At 46.6% G+C, this 24,000-nt stretch overlaps 1 protein-coding gene across 1 annotated transcript in view; it reads right to left on the bottom strand.

Moving 5' to 3' along the window:
- The window catches only part of LOC139746023 (uncharacterized), a 59,913-nt gene extending 39,756 nt beyond the window's left edge, over positions 1-20,157 (bottom strand). The window contains exons 1-3 of the mRNA XM_071656825.1: positions 19,124-20,157; positions 13,421-13,578; positions 10,774-10,887 (exon numbers count right to left, since the gene is read on the bottom strand). Of these exons, the coding sequence (XP_071512926.1) occupies positions 10,774-10,887; positions 13,421-13,578; positions 19,124-19,323 (472 nt within the window). The 5' untranslated portion in view covers positions 19,324-20,157. The remainder of the gene's footprint in view (positions 1-10,773; positions 10,888-13,420; positions 13,579-19,123) is intronic.
- Positions 20,158-24,000: the final 3,843 nt, after the last annotated feature.

Below are 24,000 nucleotides of genomic sequence, written 5' to 3'. Positions count from 1 at the left end.
CCCATCTCTTGTACTGTACGTGGGAGAGGGAGTTCTACACTGGGGGTGGGAGTGGGGGTCCCATCTCTTGTACTGTACGTGGGAGAGGGAGTTCTACACTGGGGGTGGGAGTGGGGGTCCCATCTCTTGTACTGTACGTGGGAGAGGGAGGTCTACACTGGGAGTGGTCCCATCTCTTGTACTGTACGTGGGAGAGATGAGGTCTACACTGGGGGGGTCCCATCTCCTGTGCTGTACGTGGGAGAGGGAGGTCTACACTGGTGGGGGCCCCATCTCTTGTGTGTGTGTGTGTGTGTGTGTGTGTGTGTGTGTGTGTGTATGTGTGTGTGTGTTAAGCTATCCGTCCTTACTGGATGTATCAACACACATTCCACATCTCCGTCAGACTGAAAAACTTGCAGCCAATCGGATCCGACACTGTTCTTAACCCACTTTGACCCTAAGACTGTAAACACTGTAGCACTGTAAACGGGTGTGCGCTGCTGTAAACAAGATTGTAAACACTGTGAAAAAAAAAGGATGTTTATGCTTCGTGGGCCCGTGGCTGAGGCGACGAGGTTCAAGAACGGTATTAAAATGAATGGGTTTTTCGACCATAATAGACCACGTAAATTACAAAGGCGTAACCGCAACCCTAAAGTCACTCATCAATAAAGGCGATTATATAGTGCTCCGACTGGCGGGTGTTCGACCCTGAAGATGTTGATGGGTGAGATACTGCAGAGAATGACGTAAGGCGGTGTTAACGGCTTTGAGCTCTGCTGTGAAGAGAGAGAGAGAGAGAGAGAGAGAGAGAGAGAGAGAGAGAGAGAGAGAGAGAGAGAGAGAGAGAGAGAGAGAGACCCACCCCCGTACAACCCAAAACCGAAAGGCAAAAAAGAAAACGTACATGACCCCAGGGAAAAAAAAAAGAAAACGAAACCCCTTAAGAGTACAAGGTCCCCTGAGTAAACGAACCCCCAGACATAGTCTAACCCCCCTTCAAAAAGATACCCACTGAGCACATACCCCAGAGAAACCACTGAAGAGACAAACTTCAATACAGGTGACACCCCCTAAACAGATCGGCAGAATTGTAACCCCCAAAGAGACCCCCAGATGAAATACCCCAGAGACGTTTCAGGACAAACAACCCCAGAGACGTAGTAGGAACAGAACCCTGGACAAACGAGCCCAAGAGACATCCCCAGACAAACAAATGCAGAGATACCCCACAGACAGACAAACCCCAGAAATACCCCCAGACATACAATTCCCGTGATAACCCAGACAAACAACCCCATACATGACCAGAAGTAGATAAAACACAACATATAACTCGCGAGAGACAATACTGGAGACACATCAAAACAACCCCCAGAGAAACCCTAGGACAATCAACCCCAGAGAACCCCTAGGACAATAAACTCCAGAGAAACCCTAGGGCAATCAACCCCAGAGAACCCTCTAGGACAATCAGCCCCAGAGAACCCCCTAGAACAATCAACCCCAGAGAAACTGTAGAACAACGAACCTCAGAGAAACAAACCCCAAAGATAAACCCGAGGACAATCAACCCCAGAGAAACAACCACAAACCCCCCCAGACAAAACACAAACAGAGACAGACACGTCGGCCGACCCCCCCAGAGAAGCCACTGTAGGGCGCCCGGCTGTATCCATAATTAGGTTTAAGTAAAGCCTCGACCATCAATTATAAATGCTTGGCCAGGTTATTATCTGCTCGTAAAACGTCAACCATCCAAACCACCGCCTCGCTCGCCCCAAATGACGCCAACCCCCCCCCCCCCCCAGTAATGACCTCACACGTGTCCAGGCCCTGTTGACTGTGTGTGTGTGTGTCTGTGTGTGTGTGTCTGTGTGTGTGGGGGGGAGAGTGACAAATTTACTGCCTCTCTCTCTCTCTCTCTCTCTCTCTCTCTCTCTCTCTCTCTCTCTCTCTCTCTCTCTCTCTCTCTCTCTGTGTCTCTCTGCACCTCTCTGTCTGTTGTTCTCTCACTATCTTTCTCTCCGCTTAACTTTCTCTTCCCTCTCGTCTTTACGCCTATCTATTTCTTCATTTTTTAGTCCATCTTCTTTTCTATCGCTCTCTCTTTCTCTTACTCCATCCATCTATCATTCCCCTCTCTATTTCCGTCTATCTATCTTTCTTTCCTCCTTCCTTTCTCCTTTCCTTGTTCTCTCATCCGTCTCTGTCTTCCCTACCTTCCACCATCTCTATGATAGAAGAATAACTAGAACTGATACAAAGAGGAGCCAAAAAAAACTAATTCCTCTCCTCAAAAATAATTCATAGGATGAAAGACTCAGAAATCTCAAATCATTTCGACTCATAAAGTTCACAGACTCTAAGAAGATCTAATACAAGTTGACAAACGACCTCATCATTCCGCAGGACACAACTTAGAATAAGTTCTTCATGTTAGACATAGATGTATATGACCGCAGATAATGGTATGAAGTGGCACGGGAACTGTCATACAAGCATGAGCAGAGGTTTTTTGGAGCAGTTGAGTTACAGAATGTTATCATAAACAGCTGTAACATCAGACTGTGTCTCGGGTAATGACCATCATCATTAGAACACAGATTGACATATTCCTTAATGATGATGTTCATCATCAGTATAAATACGTCTGTTTAGGAATAACATTATGTTATGTGTACACATCTTAACTTCCTTTTTTTTCTTTAATAAATCAGTGGCTAAGTTACTTTCGGCCATGAGAATACAGGAGCTGTAGTTTAGAAAGGATGTGTTTCCTATTTATGCTTTCCTATAAAATTCCCATGTTAGTATACTCTCTTTATGATACTTGGTCCGTGTTCCTTCACAGATATCATCCAGTCATCTGATATGCCAGCAGTGGTGAGCGGGGAGGAGCCTTCTGCTTTACTATCCTGTCCTACCCACCATGTATCCACCTCTCTCTCTCTCTCTCTCTCTCTCTCTCTCTCTCTCTCTCTCTCTCTCTCCTCTCCCCTCGTCAGGGCTGGCTGCCGTCACTACAGATCAATAACAAATATGCATATTGGCCAATTTGCGGTTGTAAACGTGGGTTCGAACGAGGGTTTTTACAGTTTCCTGTCGCGGCCCAACCCTTGGTGCCAAGCGTCGCCATGTGGGGCCCTTAGGTTGAATCAATACACTTACGAACCACTTAAATACTTATACCGAATCGGTATACCAACCTACTTATATTTCTCTCTTGTGTCTCCCCTGATGATGTGATTATTACACGAAAGTGCACTTGGGAACTTATCGTGTTTCATTTTCCCCGTGGACTCATTGGAATATATATATATATATATATATATATATATATATATATATATATATATATATATATATATATATATATATATATATATATGTATATATATATATATATATGAGCGCGTACTTTCACATAACACATGATACCCTCCAAAAGCAGGGATTTGAACCGGTACCATTTTGTGTGTGAGACACATGACTAGGAAGTTATTCATCATATAAAGAAATAGCATATCATTATCTACATTGGTTCTACTTCCGACTACTGGCGTCCTATTTAGCATACTGGTGATTAGCGGTAGCTAATGGCCGAACGATCGTTCGGTTGTGCCTTAACGAGCCAAACCACACCTGTTTAGTGGGTTGTTAGGTCACCACACGCTCTACGTCAAATGGGTTATCTTGACTACAGCAGGTGGTTTACCAACACGATAGCAGGTATGATAACCTGTTGTCTGAGATATGTAGGCGTGTGTTTATACAGAGTCGAAGTACACACACATATATACATAGCAATGTGTATGTGTGTGTGTGTGTGTGTGTGTGTATGATCTTGTCACGTATGTGACTGACCGTTTAAAGCCACCTTGAGAACGACAGAACGACCTCCTTATGTACGACGGTACGACCTCATTGAGTATGGTGACTTGGCCCTTTAACCTGACCCTTAAGGGCTAGGGTCTTGATACCCAGGGGTCGTACCGTCGTACTCAAGGGTTGTACCATCGTACTCAAGGGTCGTACCATCGTACTCAAGGGTCGTACCGTCGTACTCAAGGGTCGTACCATCGTACTCAAGGGTCGTAACGTCGTATCCAAGCTTTCAAGATACGACCTCCACCAGAACCTTCACAGATGAAGATGTGAAGGACGAACCAAACGCCTGAAAATGGTGGAAACGACCCACCAAACACCTGAGACAGATATTAGTCACCAACCAAACACCTGTGAAATGTTCAAGGTACCAACCAAACACCTGCTGAATGCATACAACATCAGCCAGTCTTCACATAGGCTGCATTAAGCATCAATCAAACACATGTTCTCGCATTAAGCATCAACCAAACACCTGTTGTCACGATAAGCATCAACCAAACACCTGTTGTCGCCTTAAGCATCAACCAAACACCTGTTGAATACACTAAGCATCAACCAAACACCTGTTGAATACACTAAGCCTCAACCAAACACCTGTTGTCGCCTTAAGCATCAACCAAACACCTGTTGTTGCATTAAGCATCAACCCAACACCTGTTGAATACACTAAGCACCAACCAAACACCTGTTGTCGCCTTAAGCATGCACCAAACACCTGTTGTTGCATTAAGCATCAACCCAACACCTGTTGAATACACTAAGCACCAACCAAACACCTGTGAAAACGCGACACATCAGCCAAAACACCTTTCGAAAGGTATAAAACCCCGCAACCAAAACACCTTTCACGATACGAGACACCGAGACAAACACCTGTGAACATGTCGAGACATTACAAGAAAAAAAAAAGAAGAAAAAAACCATAAAACACTGTGGTTAAGACGTAAAACACCGGCCCAAACACCTGTCAACATGCGAAGGCGATGGAATACGTGGAGCACACAGCACGTCAAACATGACGCTACACACACACACACACACACACACATGTGCAGGTCGCGAAAATTAACACAAAAAAACTGTGGTGATAAAACACATGCAAGTCCCGAGCAGCTTATGAAATACACAAGCTGAAGGTTGTAAAAACAACTGCAGGGCGGACGCCCAGGTTGTAAAACGCTGGGAATGTTGTAGGCATAAAACAACCCCCAAACCCCCACCGCAAAACACCTACAACGATTGTAAAACAGAAGTGTATGGTTGTAGAACACCATCCAAACACCTACAACTGTTATAAACCAAGTGTATGGTTGTAGAACACCATCCAAACACCTACAACTGTTATAAACCAAGTGTATGGTTGTAGAACACCATCCAAACACCTACAACTGTTATAAACCAAGTGTATGGTTGTATAACACCATCCAAACACCTACAACTGTTATAAACCAAGTGTATGGTTGTAGAACACCATCCAAACACCTACAACTGTTATAAACCAAGTGTATGGTTGTAGAACACCATCCAAACACCTACAACTGTTATAAACCAAGTGTATGGTTGTAGAACACCATCCAAACACCTACAACTGTTATAAACCAAGTGTATGGTTGTATAACACCATCCAAACACCTACAACTGTTATAAACCAAGTGTATGGTTGTAGAACACCATCCAAACACCTACAACTGTTATAAACCAAGTGTATGGTTGTAGAACACCATCCAAACACCTAAAACTGTTATAAACCAAGTGTATGGTTGTAGAACACCATCCAAACACCTACAACTGTTATAAACCAAGTGTATGGTTGTAGAACACCATCCAAACACCTACAACTGTTATAAACCAAGTGTATGGTTGTAGAACACCATCCAAACACCTACAACTGTTATAAAGCAAATGTATGGTTGTAGAACACCATCCAAACACCTACAACTGTTATAAACCAAGTGTATGGTTGTAGAACACCATCCAAACACCTACAACTGTTATAAACCAAGTGTATGGTTGTGGAACACCATCCAAACACCTACAACTGTTATAAACCAAGTGTATGGTTATAAAACGCCTCCCAGACCCCCCATAGCTATTATGAAACAAAATGGTAGTGATAAAACACCACTGAAACACCTACGACGCCGATAAAACATAACAAAATCAAGTTATAAAACACAGTCCAAAAAAAAACACCATCCAAATGTCGTGTTTACGACCACGAACCAAACACACCAACGAGGTTGTAAAGCACAAGACAAACACTGTGTGGCACATGAAATTATGACCAGCCTCTCCTCAGGGCTGTAAAACCCCAGCCAACCCCACGCCAGCGCATGATATAGCCAGCGAAACCCACGCCAGCGCATGATATAGCCAACGAAACCCATGCCAGCGCATGATATAGCAAGCTAACCCATGTCAGCGCATGATATAGCCAGAGAAACCCCATGTCAGCGCATGATATAGCCAGAGAAACCCCATGTCAGCGCATGATATAGCCAGAGAAACCCCATGCCAGCGCATGACATAGCCAGCAAAACCCCACGCCAGCGCATGATATAGCCAGCCAACCCCAACGAGAAAATTCATTTAGCCCAAACCGATAAGGCATCAAGCCATACGCGACGGAAGATATTGCTAACTAGACGACATTCAACGTGCAAACGACACGCGACAGATGGGAACGACAAGAAAAGAAAAACACTGCACCATCTGTGGAGATAAGGGCGCGTTGGTGTCACCACCTGTGGGTGATAAAACTCTCTCATGGAGTGGTGATCTCTGATTCGCCATCTGTGAGGAGTGTAACCCAATCAGTCAACCACCTGTGAGAACTAGGGCCGCCCCATTAGCCAACCATCTGTGAGGACTATAGACCATCTAGCCAACCACCTGTGAAGATTATAATCCCTTAATCAACCATCTGAGAGGATTAACGCCCCTCAACCAACCATCTGTGAAGCCTAGAGTCCCTTCTGGCACCATCTGTCAACATTGTGGCCCATCACCCACCTGTCTTTGAGAACCAGGCCCCCCTGATGCATCCACCTGCGAAGGACACATACTTAACAGACACCAAGTGAGGGATGTGTAGATGAGGTCATGGGGCTAGATGAGGTCATGGGGGCTAGATGAGGTCATGGGGGCTAGATGGGGTCATGAGGGCTAGATGAGGTCATGGGGGCTAGATGATAAAATCTATCGAGGAGGAACAAAGGAAAGCCAGAGATCTCCCCCGACGTGTGTGTGTGAGTGTGTGTGTGTGTGTGTGTGTGTGTGTGTGTGTGTGTGTGTGTGTGTGTGTGTGTGTGTGTGTATGTGTGTGTGTGTGTGTGTGTGTGTGTGTATGTGTGTGTGTGTGTGTGTGTGTGTGTGTGTGTGTGTGTGTGTGTGTGTGTGTGTGTGTGTGTGAGTGTGTGTGTGTGTGTGTGTGTGTGTGTGTGGAGGAGTGACCGTGAGGTACCGGGAACTCGGTCGTGTGTTCTCGGAAACCCTTAACTTGTCTTCCTCCTCACCAAATAACCGACGACGGAAGACGTTGGCTGGCTGGCTGGTTGGTTGGTTGGCCGATTGCTTGGTTGGTTGTTTGGTTGGTTGGCTGGCTGGTTGACTGGTTGGCTGGTTGGCTGGTTGACTGGCTGGCTGGCTGGTTGGCTGGCTGGTTGGTTGACTGGTTGGCTGGCTGACTGACTGGTTGACTGGCTGGCTGACTGGCTGGCTGGCTGGCTGGCTGGTTGGCTGGCTGAGTAGCCGTCTAGTTGGCTGGCTGGTTGACTGGCTGACTGAGTAGCCATCTGGTTGGCTGGCTGGCTGGGGTGGGAGGCCAGGTAAGGCCCAGCTGGTATTTATAGCACGCGAAACCTCATCATGAGAGCCAGTCTGGGGTAGGGACGGTGTGACCCCGAGCCACTGACACAGCGGCGGAGGGTGGGTGGATAGTGGGTGGTTGATACTGGGGATAGAGGAGGTCCCAGGGATGAGAGGGGTCACGGGGATGAATGAGGTCAAAGGGGTAGATGGTTGTCGAGGGAGAATGAGGTCATGAGGATAAGTGTGATCGTTGGGAGCTAGACGAGGTCACACTGGTAATTGAAGTCACGGGGCTAGATGGGGTCACAGGGCTATAGGGGGTCACAGGGGCTAGATAAGGTCACAGGGGCTAGATAAGGTTACAGGGGCTAGATAAGGTTACAGGGGCTAGATAAGGTCACAGGGGCTAGATAAGAGGAAAGGGGGGGGGGGGGATAAAGGGGGGGGGGGGGGTTTGGGTGGGGGGGGGGGGGGGGGGGGGGGGGGGGGGGGGGGGAATGGGGGGGGGGTTGGGGGGGAGGGGGGGGGGGAGGGGTTTGGGGGGGATGATGGGGGGGGGGGGGTTGGGGGGGAAGGGGGGGATAAGGGGGTTGGGGGGGGGGGGGGGGGAGGGGGGGGGGGGTGGGGGAGTGGGGGGGTTGGGGGGGGAGGGGGAAGAGGGAAAAATTTTGGGGGGGATGAGGGGGGGGGGAAAGAGGGGGGGGGGGGGGGGGGGGGGGGGGTGGGGGGGATGGGGGGGGGGGGGTTGGGGGGGGGGGGGGAGGAAGAGGGGGGGGGGGGGGGGGGGGGGGGGGGAGGGGGGGGGGGGGGGGGGGGGGGGGGGGGGGGGGGGGGGGGGGGGGGGGGGGGGGGGGGGGGGGGGGGGGGGAGGGGGGGGGGGGGGGGGGGGGGGGGGGGGGGGGGGGGGGGGGAGGGGGGGGGGGGGGGGGGGGGGGGGGGGGGGGGGGGGGGGGGGGGGGGGGGGAGGGGGGGGGGCGGGGGGGAGGGGGGGGGGGGGGGGGGGGGGGGGGGGGGGGGGGGTGGGGGGGGGGGGGGGGGGGGGGGGGGGGGGGGGGGGGGGGGGGGGGGGGGGGGGGGGGGGGGGGGGGGGGGGGGGGGGGTGGGGGGGGGGGGGGGGGTGGGGGGGGGGGGGGGGGGGGGGGGGGGGGGGGGAGGGGGGGGGGGGGGGGGGGGGGGGGGGGGGGGGGGGTGGGGGGGGGGGGGGGGGGGGGGGGGGAGGGGGGGGGGGGGGGGGGGGGGGGGGGGGGGGGGGGGGGGGGGGGGGGGGGGGGGGGGGGGGGGGGGGGGGGGGGGGGGGGGGGGGGGGGGGGGGGGGGGGGGGGGGGGGGGGGGGGGGGGGGGGGGCGGGGGGGGGGGGGGGGGGGGGGGGGGGGGGGGGGGGGGGGGGGGGGGGGGGGGGGGGGGGGGGGGGGGGGGGGGGGGGGGGGGGGGGGGGGGGGGGGGGGGGGGGGGGGGGGGGGGGGGGGGGGGTGGGGGGGGGGGGGGGGGAGGGGGGGGGGGGGGGGGGGGGGTGGGGGGTGGGGGGGGGGGGGGGGGGTGGGGGGGGGGGGGGGGGGGGGGGGGGGGGGGGGGGGGGGGGGAGGGGGGGTGGGGGGGGGGGGCGACCGGGGGGGGGGGGGGGGGGGGGGGGGGGGGGGGGGGGGTGGGGGTGGGGGGGGGGGGGGGGGTGGGGGGGGGGGGGTGGTGGGGGGGGGGGGTGGGGGGGGGGGGGGGGGGGGGGGGGGGGGGGGGGGGGGGGGGGGGGGGGGGGGGGGGGGGGGGGGGGGGGGGGGGGGGGGGGGGGGGGGGGGGGGGGGGGGGGGGGGGGGTTGTTGTGGGGTGATGGAAAGGAGGGGGTGGGTTGCTGTGGTGGTGTGGTGGGGGGGTTGTTGTGGTGGTGATGGTGAGGGGGGGTGGGTTGTTTTGGTGGTGTGGTAGGAGGGGGTTGTTTGTGGTGAGGTGAGGGGTTGTTGTTGTGGTGGTGTGGTAAGGAGGGGGTTGTTTTGGTGGTGATGGTGAGGAGGGGGGGTTGTTGTGGTGGTGATGGGGGAAAGGGGGTTGTTTGGGGTGATGGTGAGGAGGGGTGGGTTGTTGTGGTGGTGTGGTAAGGGGGGGTTGTTGTGGTGGTGAGGGTGAGGAGGGGGGGGGTTTGCTGTGGTGGTGTGGTGAGGGGGAGTGGGTTGTTGGGGGTGGTGATGGTGGGGGGTTTGTTTTGTGGGGGTGATGGTAAGGAGGGGGTTTTTATGGTGGTGATGGTGAGGAGGAGTGGGTTGTTGTGGTGGTGATGGTAAGGAGGGGGTTGTTATGGTGGTGATGGTGAGGAGGGGGTGGGTTGCTGTGGTGGTGATGGTGAGGAGGAGTGGGTTGTTGTGGTGGTGATGGTGAGGAGGAGTGGGTTGTTGTGGTGGTGATGGTAAGGAGGGGGTTGTTATGGTGGTGATGGTGAGGAGGAGTGGGTTGTTGTGGTGGTGATGGTAAGAAGGGGGTTGTTATGGTGGTGATGGTGAGGAGGAGTGGGTTGTTGTGGTGGTGATGGCGGAGTGATCGTGATGGTGGAGGTGGTTTATAGTTACAAGTTAGCAGTTGCGATGGGCCCAGGTTGTGATGGTGGGTGGGGGGGGTCATTATTGCTGCGGTCGGGTTACGAGAGAGAGAGAGAGAGAGAGAGAAAGAGAGAGTTGCTGATAGGTATGATCACACACAGATGTACACAGATGTACACAGATGTACACAGAGTGTGTAGAGATGTTGGCCATGAATAACAACACTGTCTAGAGTGCTAAATAATGCACTGAGGTTGTAGTAATAGGCAACCCCACCTCTTCATACACAACCACCATCACATGGGTTCGATAACAGAGGAATGGGAGGGAGGAGGTTCGTCTCCTTCACCCAATCAGCACACAAGGTCAGTACGTCTACGAGGCCCAATACGACCCCTGCAAGGCTATAAGGTCGTCCATCTGCATGACAGAGGGAGAGGGGGGGTCGTCGTTTCAACGACATCATGCATCATGCAGCTCTGAACAGCGCCCTCGATCATAGGTATATATATATATATATAAAGTTTGCATACTATAGAAAACGGAAAACGGGCCCTCATAGACTTACGTGTCTTCGACCTGGGTTCCCGAGGCCCGTCCACTGTCACCTTGATGGCTTTGGTGTAAGTGGCCACCTGTGGCGGGGAGGTGCTGATGGTGATGGTCAGCAGGAAGCTCTTGCCTGTGGGAAATAGTGAAGTGGTGATAGTGATGGTCAGGAGGGGAGGTCTTGCCTGTGGGAGATAGTGAAGTGGTGATGGTGATGGTTAAGATAGAGAGATCTTAACATATACGAGAGATAGTGAAGTGGTGATGGGGATGGTTAAGATAGAGAGATCTTATCATATTCGGGAGATAGTGAGGTGGTGATGGTGATGGTTAAGATAAAGAGATCTTAACATATACGGGTGATAGTGAGATGGTGATAGTGATGGTTGGTAGGTGAGGACACGTTTGCAGACGATAGTGAGGTCATGATCAAGGTGAGAGTGACGAGAGTGCTCTCACTAGTGGGGGAGGAAGGGGGGATGATGAGTAATGAGAGATGGTGAGTGATGGTGAAGCCATGAGGGTATGAGTGAGGGACGATGGTGTATGGTGACACGTCGGATGGAAGTGTATGGTCAGGGGGGGGCATAACTGACATCAAGGTACATGTATGACAGACACATGTGTGTGAGAGAGAGAGTTACATAGATGCAGAGAGAGAGAGAGAGAGAGAGAGAGAGAGAGAGAGAGAGAGAGAGAGAGAGAGAGAGAGAGAGAGGGGGAGGGAATTAATCATATCTTAAAACTATGCAATGATTTATAGGTAGATAGATAGGTAGATAGATAGATAGATAGACAGACAGATAGATAAACATACAGATATAATGTCAAAAACCTATCAGTGAAAATCAACAAAATATAAATTCATCAGAATAACAACAACCCCCCACCACCCACACCTTTCCCCATCCCCCCCCCCCTTCCCTCCTTACCAACATTACATAAACCCTCCCTCATGGGCCAGAGAGAGAGAGAGAGAGAGAGAGAGAGAGAGAGAGAGAGAGAGAGAGGGTGGGTGGGTAACATGGCTGACGGCATATCTAATCCCAGGCCAGACCGACGTCCACGACCGTATGTCCCGGAGTGTCGCCACTTAGCACCTCGCTGGGGTCGCCAGTGTCGGGTTGCGCGGGAAGTTTTGGCGGGAAAGGTCTTAAAAGGCGTATTTACCAATTGACAACTCAGGCGGCGAGTGTTGCCATACGACGGTTCACGGCTTCTGTGTAGTGCGCGAGGAAGTTTACTTTTAATAATTTCTTTTCTTGTATAAGTGGTCACTTATAGTCTACTGGGTACGAGTTAAGTTTAGTGACTTTTGACGGTGGTAGTGTGGAGGTTAATGATTATATATATATATATATATATATATATATATATATATATATATATATATATATATATATATATATATATATATATATATATATATAGATAGATAGATAGATAGATAGATAGATAGATAGATAGATATAGATAGATAGATGGATAGACAGATAAAGAGGTAGATAGACATACAGATAGGTAGATATGGATACAGATATATATACATATTAGACTTTGATATACTCCTGTCCTATTTCTTTATAAACACATTATCTAAAAAGATTAAAGAGGGAGGGAATAACTGTGTTTATAGGCAATAACATCCCCACAAACCGTCCAACATTATAATTTTTTTTTCTTTATCTAATTATACATCCTTATCAGACCTCACTGAGGCCTCTCTGTACTGCACTTGGACGGGGTTTACGACTCTGTGGAGAAGCTCAGGTTTACACCACACACGACCCTGACCTTTCGAATGAGTTTACATATTAAAGAGTTAATTGAACTTGGTGTAGTGAGGGACTACAATTATGCAGGAGGTTCTTCACTTATAACTGAATCATTTGGAGGTTTATTTTTTTCTACTTCTTCTTCCTTTCAGTTCTGCTTTACAACGTATTTCTGTACGTATCTTGGCCTGATGAACAGTTTGTGTGGTGATGTGTTTACTTAAAAGAAATATACATGTTTGATGCAGTAGATTAACATGTCTTGATTCAATAGATTAACATGTCTTGATTCAGTAGATTAACGTGTCTTGATTTCGTAGATTAACATATCTTGATTCAGTAGTTTAACAAGTCTTGATTCAGTAGATTAACATGTCTTGATTTAACGTAGAATCATGTACTCATGTCGTACGTGTCTTAACCTATGAACTAACATGTTAATATTCACTCACATCTTTATCTCTGCTTTAACTTACTAACTTCTGATCATATTCTTACGTTTAATCCCACATAGACAATCATTCTATTTTCTATGTGAAGGCTATAAAGGACTCTTTTGTTCTTTATTTTGTTATTTTGACCTCTGACTCTCCCTGACCCTTGACCTCGAGCATGAACCTCAGGTGAGAACAATACTCCCCTCCTCCCTTATTATCACCATGACCCACACCCACACCCCCTCTCCCTCTGACACCCCCCACACCACACCCCCACAACACCACCACACCACCACACCACACCCCTACACCCCCACACCACACCCCCACACCACCACACCACACCACACCCCCACACCACCACACCACCCCCACACCACACCCCTACACCCCCACACCACACCACACCACACCACACCCCCACACCACCACACCTCACCCCCACACCACTCACCTCTGCCTGACCTGCCGACGAAGCGTAGGTCGTTGAACTTGGCCACCTGGTTCTTCATGACGGCCGAGTTGTTACGTATCTCAGCGCAGAAGTTCTCGTCGTTGCCCGCCCGTACGGTGACGATGGTGCCGTCCTGCACAGCCCCGAGGGACACCACCCTGAAGGGGGAGAGAGAGAAGCACCAAAAGGGTGAAAAAGGGGTGGTGAGTTGGTCCATGGCAAGAAGGGGAGGAGGTGGTAATGGGTGGTGGTGGTGTTGGTGTTGGTCGGGGGTTTGGTAGTTTAGCTGGTTGTGGTATGGTACATGGGAAGGACAGGTGACACAAGACCTGATGGTCTATGACCAGGTTATCTGCTGGAGGACAGTACATGGGAAGGACAGATAACACAAGACTTGATGGTCTATGACCAGGTTATCTGCTGGAGGACAGTACATGGGAAGGACAGATAACACAAGACCTGATGGTCTATGACCAGGTTATCTGCTGGAGGACAGTACATGGGAAGGACAGATAATACAAGACCTGATGGTCTATGACCAGGTTATCTGCTGGAGGACAGTACATGGGAAGGACAGATAATACAAGACCTGATGGTCTATGACCAGGTTATCTGCTGGAGGACAGTACATGGGAAGGACAGATAACACAAGACCTGATGGTCTATGACCAGGTTATCTGCTGGAGGACAGTACATGGGAAGGACAGATAATACAAGACCTGATGGTCTATGACCAGGTTATCTGCTGGAGGACAGTACATGGGAAGGACAGATAACACAAGACCTGATGGTCTATGACCAGGTTATCTGCTGGAGGACAGTACATGGGAAGGACAGATAACACAAGACCTGATGGTCTATGACCAGGTTATCTGCTGGAGGACAGTACATGGGAAGGACAGATAACACAAGACCTGATGGTCTATGACCAGGTTATCTGCTGGAGGACAGTACATGGGAAGGACAGGTGACACAAGACTTGATGGTCTATGACCTGGTTATCTGCTGGAGGACAGTACATGGGAAGGACAGGTGACACAAGACTTGATGGTCTATGACCAGGTTATCTGCTGGAGGACAGTACATGGGAAGGACAGATAACACAAGACCTGATGGTCTATGACCAGGTTATCTGCTGGAGGACAGTCTAGTATCTTATATTCCTAGATCTATATAGAGAGAAACAGGACAGTATAACACAAGGCTGCTGGATGGAGGAAGAGGATTCAGTTTCAGTATAGCTCTGAGCTGCTGGGGATTCGTCTGTGGTTGTAGGAGGGGTTTGGGTTAGCTTTGTGGTTGTGGCGGTAGGGATTAGCGTATGTCTGGTTGTAGTTGTGGTAGTAATTTACAGCTATAGTTGTAGTTCTGTAGCTTGTTATAGCTGTGGTAAGTTACAGCTGTGGTTGTGGTGCTGTGGTTACTCCTAGCTGTGGTTGTGGTGGTAGTTACAACTATGTCTGTCTGCCAAAGTCTTTTCTATATAGCTGAAGGAAGGCTTCAATGTCAAAGAAAAGCTAAAAGCACATGAGAAGAATCGATGAGGTTTAGATATAGAACTCAGTTAGCTTTGATTATAGCACAGGAAACCATAGTATAGAGAAATGCCCCACTGTAGTTATAGCTTCATAAATTTGATTCTATAATCATTCTATACATTCGTGTATAATATCACGAGTGTATATTACCCACATGTAGAAACAGCACCATCCGGATATATCAATATTATAAGGCCAAAAAAAGAGACATAGATTGTTTAGTTGAACAAATATGATTAAATGGTCATTATGGAGAAAAAAAATCACCCTAATTATAAAGTTGTCATTAACAAGACAAAATTGTCTCAGTGATAATATTTTCGTCCAGCAGTCTGTACAACAGGTGATGGCATCTGAGGAATTTCCTATATGAGAATAGAGTACAAGGAACATTTTACTTGTACCTTTACACCCAGTCTCACGTGGGATCAATTGTCACAAACTATGTTAATACTAAATCAGGGTTTGGGGAGGAGGGAGTAATTAGTCCTTTAATTAAGGGTGGTTACCACGCTTTTAAATACCAGGATAGAGTGAACGTATCTCAGAGAATGACCACAAAGCTACACTCATACATGCAAAGAGACGGAGGTGTATCATAACTCAATAAATATAATGAAATCAAAAAGATATACTTCAATAATATCTGGTTTACTTTATTGATGTTTTATCATGTATGCAAGTTTATGATCAGTATTAGGTCATGATATTTCATGAGATCAACAAACCATGTTCTTTCCTTTACTTATATCTATGATTTTCTCTCATACGTAATTTGCTGTTTCCCGCGTGAGCGAGGTAGCGTCCAGACTGAGCTACCTTCTATCTAGTTATCATTTTCTTCATCTTATTTTATCTTTATCTGGCAAATTAAAGTCTGTCTTATGATGGCTTCGTGTTCTCCGCTCCATGTGTTATGTTCCAATGATATTGTTGCTCTGCCTCTCCTGTGGCCGCCAAGTTCCTTTTAAAACCTATTATATTCACTAGAAAATAACACAGATATGCTAGGGTAGGATGACGTATTTGTAGCTTACTTACAATAGAATATCTACTCGCTCTAGACGTTATATCATTATCATTATTATTATCATAATTATTATTACACTGATATCATCATGATTATGACTATTATCATTATCATTTTTGCTATCATTATCATTGTCATTATTATCATCATTAATGTTATCAATACTATCATTATTATCATTATCATAATTATTATCAATCATTATCACAATTATCATCATTATCATTATTACAATAATTATCATCATAATTATACCATGAACACAACAGACAGTACTGAACACTCATGCATCATTATCTTTGTTTGAAATTGAATTTAAGCCATTCATTCATTACTGAAGTACGACCCTTGAGTGTTATGACCTGATCGTTAAAGGTGGGGTCAAAAACATCATACCCAAAGGTCGTACCGTCGTACTCAAGGGTCGTAATGTCGTGGTCAAGAGGTTGATATATATATATATATATATATATATTTTTTTTTTCATACTATTCGCTATTTCCCGCGATAGCGAGGTAGCGTTAAGAACAGAGGACTGGGCCTTTGAGGGAATATCCTCACCTGGACCTCTTCTCTGTTCCTTCTTTTGGAAAAAAAAAAAAAAAAAAAAAAAAAAAAACGAGAGGGGAGGATTTCCAGCCCCCCGCTCCCTTCCCTTTTAGTCGCCTTCTACGACACGCAGGGAATACGTGGGAAGTATTCTTTCTCCCCTATCCCCAGGGAATATATATATATATATATATATATATATATATATATATATATATATATATATATATATATATATTATCCCTGGGGATAGGGGAGAAAGAATACTTCCCACGTATTCCCTGCGTGTCGTAGAAGGCGACTAAAAGGGAAGGGAGCGGGGGCCTGGATATCTTCCCCTCTCATTTTTTTTTTTTGATTTTCCAAAGGAAGGAACAGAGAAGGGGGCCAGATGAGGATGTTTCCTCAGGGGCCCAGTCCTCTGTTCTTAACGCTACCTCGCTGAGGCGGGAAATGGCGAATAGTATGAAAAAAAAAGAAAGATATATATATATATATATATATATATATATATATATATATATATATATATATATATATATATATATATATATATATATATATATATACGTTGAAATCTATAGGTATGTATATGTGTGTGTGTGGATGTGTATATATTTACATGTGTATGTGGGTGGCTTGGGCCATTCTTTCGTCTGTTTCCTTGCGCTACCTCGCTGACGCGGGAGACAGCGACTAAGTATAATAAATGAAATATATATATGATTGAAAAAGATATGAGGATGATTTATGATAATATAAGCAAAATATTACTGTGAAAAAGCTAGATTCAGAATGATTGATAAAATAATTGATAATTACATTCTGCTAACTCTACATGCACATTTCCCTACACCCATGTGGACATTTCCATCCACCCATGTCCAAACTCCCCTCTACCCTTGTCCACACACACACACACACACACACACACACACACACACATACATTCCCCTATACCCATGTCCACACCCCCCTTCCTCACCCCCATGTCCACACAACCCCCGTCTATACTCATGTCCAGTGGGGTACCACAGGGGTCAGTCTTGCGACCTCATATTCATCCTCACCTTCCTCATGTAAGACCTGGACTCACGACTCACGACCGGTGAATCACCCAGTCCGCTGAGGACTCACGACTCACGACCGGTGAATCACCCAGTCCGCTGAGGACTCACGACTCACGACCGGTGAACCACCCAGTCCGCTGTGGACAATCAGGCAACGCAGGCCAGAACGAAGACGAGAGAAATAGAGTCAAGTTGATGGATGGGGGTCAGACACATGAGTGAAGACATTGCAACTTAAGATGCAGAGTGATGCACTGTAGTGATGCGAGTGTCGACCATGCGAGTGGCAGGTCATCATTAGGAGCAAGAGAAGGTCATAGAGATTTAGATTGTCTATCAGGAACGACTTACGAGAACGGATATGATTGCTCCGTTGTGTACACTAAGGCCAACACGATACAAGGATTCGTAGCTGGAAATATAAACGTTAATATAAAGGATACAACACTCTATACGTCGCACAGGTCAATTGGGAATACGGTGTTTGCGTCCGGTCAGCCAAACCCGATCCAAGATGAAGAAAAATTAGCGTATTTTTTACCCCTTCGGAAATTTTACCAACACTAGAGTAAATGCAAAGAGAAGCATCCAGACTAATTCAGCTTCGCTCAGATATATGCTTTATGACGCAAGACTCAAAGATACGTTAAAGATATTCTGTCTATAACAAGTGTTGACCCCCCAGAGAGGGAATCTAAGATTCTAACATACTATATGATTTTAACAACACGTCATACATCATCTCAACACTTCAGAAAGGAATTTTAATGTCCATGTAAAAAACAGTATGATGAGTAGAGGAAGAAAGATATAATTAATAATATCTGTGATGAATACAAAGCTTACAATACTTTTGGATCAAGATGATATCTCTTATCAGTCTATAATCCTCTTTCAGGAAGTGACGTTTAACCTTATATTCATTTCAGTTCGGCAAATTTTTAAAATTTAGAGGACTTTCCCTGGCAGTATTATTTCCTATACTATATTGTTTCTCTTTATTTCCCCTTCTGGACGTTGAGCCAGAGGGAGAGGTGGGATAGGGAGTTGATTTCTGTTTTACCATACTTTGGCTGGGAAGTGGATGACCTCGTCATGGATCATCCATTCTATTGGTATCTATAATTCCCATGTACTTCATGTACTCCTTTATACCCATGTACACACTCCCCAGTACCCATGTACACCTTACACCCAAGTCCACAGTCTCCTGTACTCATTACCACAAACCCCTGTATTCACTTCCACTCTCCCTAGTACCCATGCCAATACACCCTCCTTACACACATGTCCACACACCCCTACACCCATTTCCTCATTCCCCTTACACCCATGTCCACACACCCCTACACCCATTTCCTCATTCCCCTTACACCCATGTCCACACTCCCCTATACCCCTTCTATACCTATGTCCACACACTCTCCTGTGCCCATATCAACCCGCCCCCCTCCCACTACACTCATGTCCACATGCCCCGCCCACACCCACGTGCCCCTGAGCCACACCCACTTACCTGAAGGCGCTGGGGAGGGTCTTGTTGGAGCGCCAGTGTGGAGGGAGGACGGAACAGACCACGTTGGGGGCCCCCGTCCTGACCAGGTCACCGGGGGGGTCGCCGCCCCCGCCGCCTCCCATCAGCTCAGCCCACGCCCTCTCCCCCAGCCCCAGGCCCCCGAAGCCCATGAACTCGCCCATGGCCAAGTCGGGGAACATGGTGGGCAGGTGGAGGGAGGGAGGGAGGGAGGGAGGAGAGAGAGAGAGAGAGAGAGAGAGAGAGAGAGAGAGAGAGAGAGAGAGAGAGAGAGACTACAGGAGAGACATGGACGGAGCAAGTGTCTCGTTTTGGAACAAATTATCTCTCCTCCACTGCTCGGGCTGTCTCCTTAACTCTTAGTTATTTCCATTTAAATCCAGCTTCATATCTATCTCTCTCACTCTCTGTCTGTCTCGCCTCTTGTTGTGAGAGATATGGTCGTTTTTCTCGTATCTCTACACCTTTGTTTTGGACGATTTTCTTACACCATTTTATCTAGGGAGTTGAGCAATTCAGTTCTCTAAACTACAACTGGTTTCTACAGCAGATCCGGGTCGTGTTGCTTCACTTCACTTTTTTTCTACTTCAGGGTCGTATTTTCCAGTTGCATTTCAAACGTTTCTTTATCTCTCTTTCTTATCCTTCTCTTCTTTATCTTATTCTTGGTTATAGTCAAGGCCTTAATTACTTAAACTATGACCCCCCCTCTTTCTTGACCCGTAACTGTAGATTTATAAAGGCACTTAAAGTTGATAACACTCGAACTTTAAAAGTATTTAATGACATTAATTTCTCATTTGTCTCCCCTCAAAAAAGAAACTTGGATACAATTTTTTTTTTCAACTCACTTGGAATTTACGTTTTAACTAACCATAATTCCAATCATATCTCATATTGAATCACTAGAGATTAATTAGAGGGATGTAAACGTGGCCTTGACCACACCCACGTGGGTTGGGTAATACCGGTTATCTCAGCTGATCGCATGTCAACAACTCTGACGTCACGCGGGGTGGCCAAACCCCGCCAGGACGAACCCAAACCCAACCCCCATACACCACCCGCTTTCTCCTTCCCACGGGGGCGCCCCCAAGGGGCCACCACCCGCGGCTCTTGGGCCCCCCCGTGGCCACCTGCCCAAGCTTCCCCCCTTTGGCCCCCAAAAAACCCCCGGGGTTCCCCGCCCGTTTCTCATTCCCCCCGGGGCGACCGGCCCCAACTTGTCTTTTTTGGACATTTTTCTATGAACTTTAAATTGGGCCCCCCATTTTTTGACCTAGCCCAAAATTTTTGGTTTAAAAACCACCCCGCTTTTTTCCCCCAAAATGAAATGCGACCCCCCCGGGGTTTTCCCAAAACTTGGTAAAATAGGACTGAAAGGGGAACTTCCCCGCCCGCTTGGCCAATTTCCCAAAAAGTGGTGGTGCCCCTTAGCTTCCTGCCCCAAGCCTTTGGCCCACTGGGCCGCCCCACGTGGTTACCCCCCCAAATTGTTTAGGCCCACGTTGTCCCACAACCCCTGAACGGGGCCCGGCCCCAATTTCTGTGAAGTTGTATTAGGCCCGTTACCCCCAAGGGATTCCCTACCCCAATTGGCCAAAACGGGAGGACCGGGTTGTATTAGGAAGGAATGATGAAAAAGTTAAAGGAATTGGTAAGGCCCAAGGGAGATTAACAGTGGGGAAAAGAAGTTTGATTGGGGAAGGAGATGAGAAAGGGGGAAAAGAAGGGGTTGAAGGGGGAACATTGAGATGAGCCCCAAGGAGCCCCTAGAAGTTTAAAGGGGAAAAGGCCCCCCACAGTGGTTACCTGAAAACGCTTTTGGACAGTGGTTCGAAATATTTTCCCCCTGGGAAGGTCATTAGGAAGGGGGTCCGGGAAGGGGGTCTTTGGACTGAGAGCCCTGCCCACTACCCCTCCCCCGTTGGTCTTTACCCGTAGCTGACCTAGCCCAATTTGGCTCTTTAGGCCCCACTTGAGCTAAAATCCCCAAATTTGCTCATTAGGAATACTGACCTCCCAACCCAAGGCCCACAGTGACCTGCCCTCCCCCAAAGTTTGCTAAAAGGGCCCCCGGGGTCCCAAAGGCTCATTGGGGCCCCAAGTGAGATGACGGGACCCACAGTGACCCTTACCTCCCCAAAATTTGGCTCATTGGCCACAGTGAGATGACTGACCCACAGTGAGCTTACCTAGCCCAAGCTTGGCTCATTAGGCCCACAGTAAAGTTGCCCTTACCCCAAGTTGGGCCCCATTAGGCCCACAGTGAGTTGACCTACCCCAAGCTTGGCTCATTACCCCCCACAGTGAGTTTCCCTACCCCAAAAGTTGGCTATTAGGCCCCAGTGAGCTAAACCTACCCCAAAGTTTGGGGTCATTAGGCCCACATTTGAGATGACTGACCCACAGTGAGTTTTACCTACCCCAAGTTTGGGGCTCATTAGGCCCACGGGGGCGGTAGACCTAGCCCAAGCTTGGCTCATTAGGCCCACAGTGAGAGGGAACTGCCCCACAGTGAGCTTACCTCCCCAACCCTTGGCTCATTGGGCCCAAACAGTGAGGGGACCTACCCCAAGGGGGGCTCATTAGGCCCACAGTGAGCTGACCTAGCCCAAGCTTGGCTCATTAGGCCCACAGTGAGCTGACCTAGCCCAAGCTTGGCTCATTAGGCCCACAGTGAGATGACCTAGCCCAAGCTTGGCTCATTAGGCCCACAGTGAGATGACCTAGCCCAAGCTTGGCTCATTAGGCCCACAGTGAGATGACCTGGTTTTCTAGTGAGCTAGCTAGGATCAACTGAGCTCACCATACTCACAATGAGCTCACTAAGCCAATAATCAACTCACCGATTCCCCAATGCCAAATTGAAGGCAACAAAGTCACGCTAAACTCTGGTGGAGCCCTGTGGTATAGAGGGGGCGACGTGCCACCAACGGGCTAATCCAGGGAGTACGAAGTGGTCAGGGTAAACCATGGAAAGTTTTGTGGGGCCTGGATGTGGAAAGGGAGCTGTGGTTTCGGTGCATTATACATGACAGCTGGAGACTGAGTGTGCACGAGGCCATTTCTTGTTTGTGGCGTTCCCTCATCAGGATGGGAAACGGCGAACAGTAAGGATAACAATAATAATAATAATGATAATAATAATGATAATGATAATAATAATAATAATAATGATAATAATAATAATAATAATAATAATAATAATAATAATAATAATAATAATAATAATAGTAATAATAATAATAATAATAATAATAATAATAATAATAATAATGATAATGATAATAATATTAAGATAATAATAATAATAATGATAATAATAATAATAATAATAATAATAATAATAATAATAATAATAATAATAATAATAATAATATTAATGATAATGATAATAATAATGATAATGATAATAATAATAATAATAATAATAATAATAATAATAATAATAATGATAATAATAATAATAAGATAGTAATAATAATAATAATAATAATAATAATAATAATAATAATAATAATAGTAATAATAATAATAATAATAATAATAATAATAATAATAATAATAATAATAATAATAATAATAATAATAATATTAAGATAATAATAATAATAATAATAATAATAATAATAATAATAATAATAATAATAATAATAATAATAATATTAATGATAATTAATGATAATAATAATAATAATAATAATAATAATAATAATAATAATGATAATGATAATAATAATAATAATAATAATAATAATAATAATAATGATAATGATAATAATAATAATAATAATATTAATGATAATTAATGATAATAATAATAATAATAATAATAATAATAATAATAATAATAATAATAATGATAATGATAATGATAATAATACTAATACCAATAATAATAATAATAATAATAATAATAATAATAATAATAATAATAATAATAATAATAATAATGATAATAGTAATAATATTGATGATAATGATAATGATAATAATAATAATGAAAATGATGATAATAATAATGATAATGATAATAATAATGATAATAAAGATATCATATACTCAACAAAGACAATATACACAAAATGTTTCAACAAATACATATTGTACAGTAGTTTGATATCTTAAGGGAAAACATATTCAAGGTATATATTTAGGTATGTTTTTAGGGATCAGTTTTAAGGAAAGACGTGTTAGGATTTGATATAAGTCTACTATATAGAATCATCTAATTTCTATTCCTATATATCATATATTAATTATATATGTGTTAATTACTATAACATAACTCCAGTGGTAATTTATTCTTAATCAATCCTCAAGGAAACTGAAAATAATGAATAATTTCTACTGTGTGATGAGGATTTCCCCCCCCCCCCTCCTCCACCCCACATTTACATATCAAATCGTGCATTTTGGGGTTCATTAAGTGAACATACACAAGGTCATCTGGGGGTCACAAAGAAAATGGACATTAAAGTTCTTAGATTTAATGATGAAGGATCGATGTCCACTCGTGGAAAGATATTAATTAAGATAACGGCTAATTTTCATCTATTTTTATGAGAAGATGGCGGAATGTTGTGGGAGGTTGTCCTGTTCATCCTAGATTATAAACTGGTGGACAATGTCTTGTTCATCCTAGATGATCATGTTGTGGGAGGTTGTGCCGTTCATCCTAGATTATAAACTGGTGGACAATGTCTTGTTCATCCTAGATGGTCATATTATGGGAGATTGTCCAGTTCATCCTAGATTATAAACTAGTGGACAATGTCTTGTTCATCCTAGATGGTCATGTTGTGGGAGGTTGTGCCGTTCATCCTAGATTATAAACTAGTGGACAATGTCTTGTT

The sequence above is a fragment of the Panulirus ornatus genome, chromosome 63, assembly GCF_036320965.1.
Source record: "Panulirus ornatus isolate Po-2019 chromosome 63, ASM3632096v1, whole genome shotgun sequence".
Lineage (NCBI taxonomy): Eukaryota > Metazoa > Arthropoda > Malacostraca > Decapoda > Palinuridae > Panulirus > Panulirus ornatus.
This window is presented reverse-complemented; position numbering and strand designations above follow the sequence as displayed.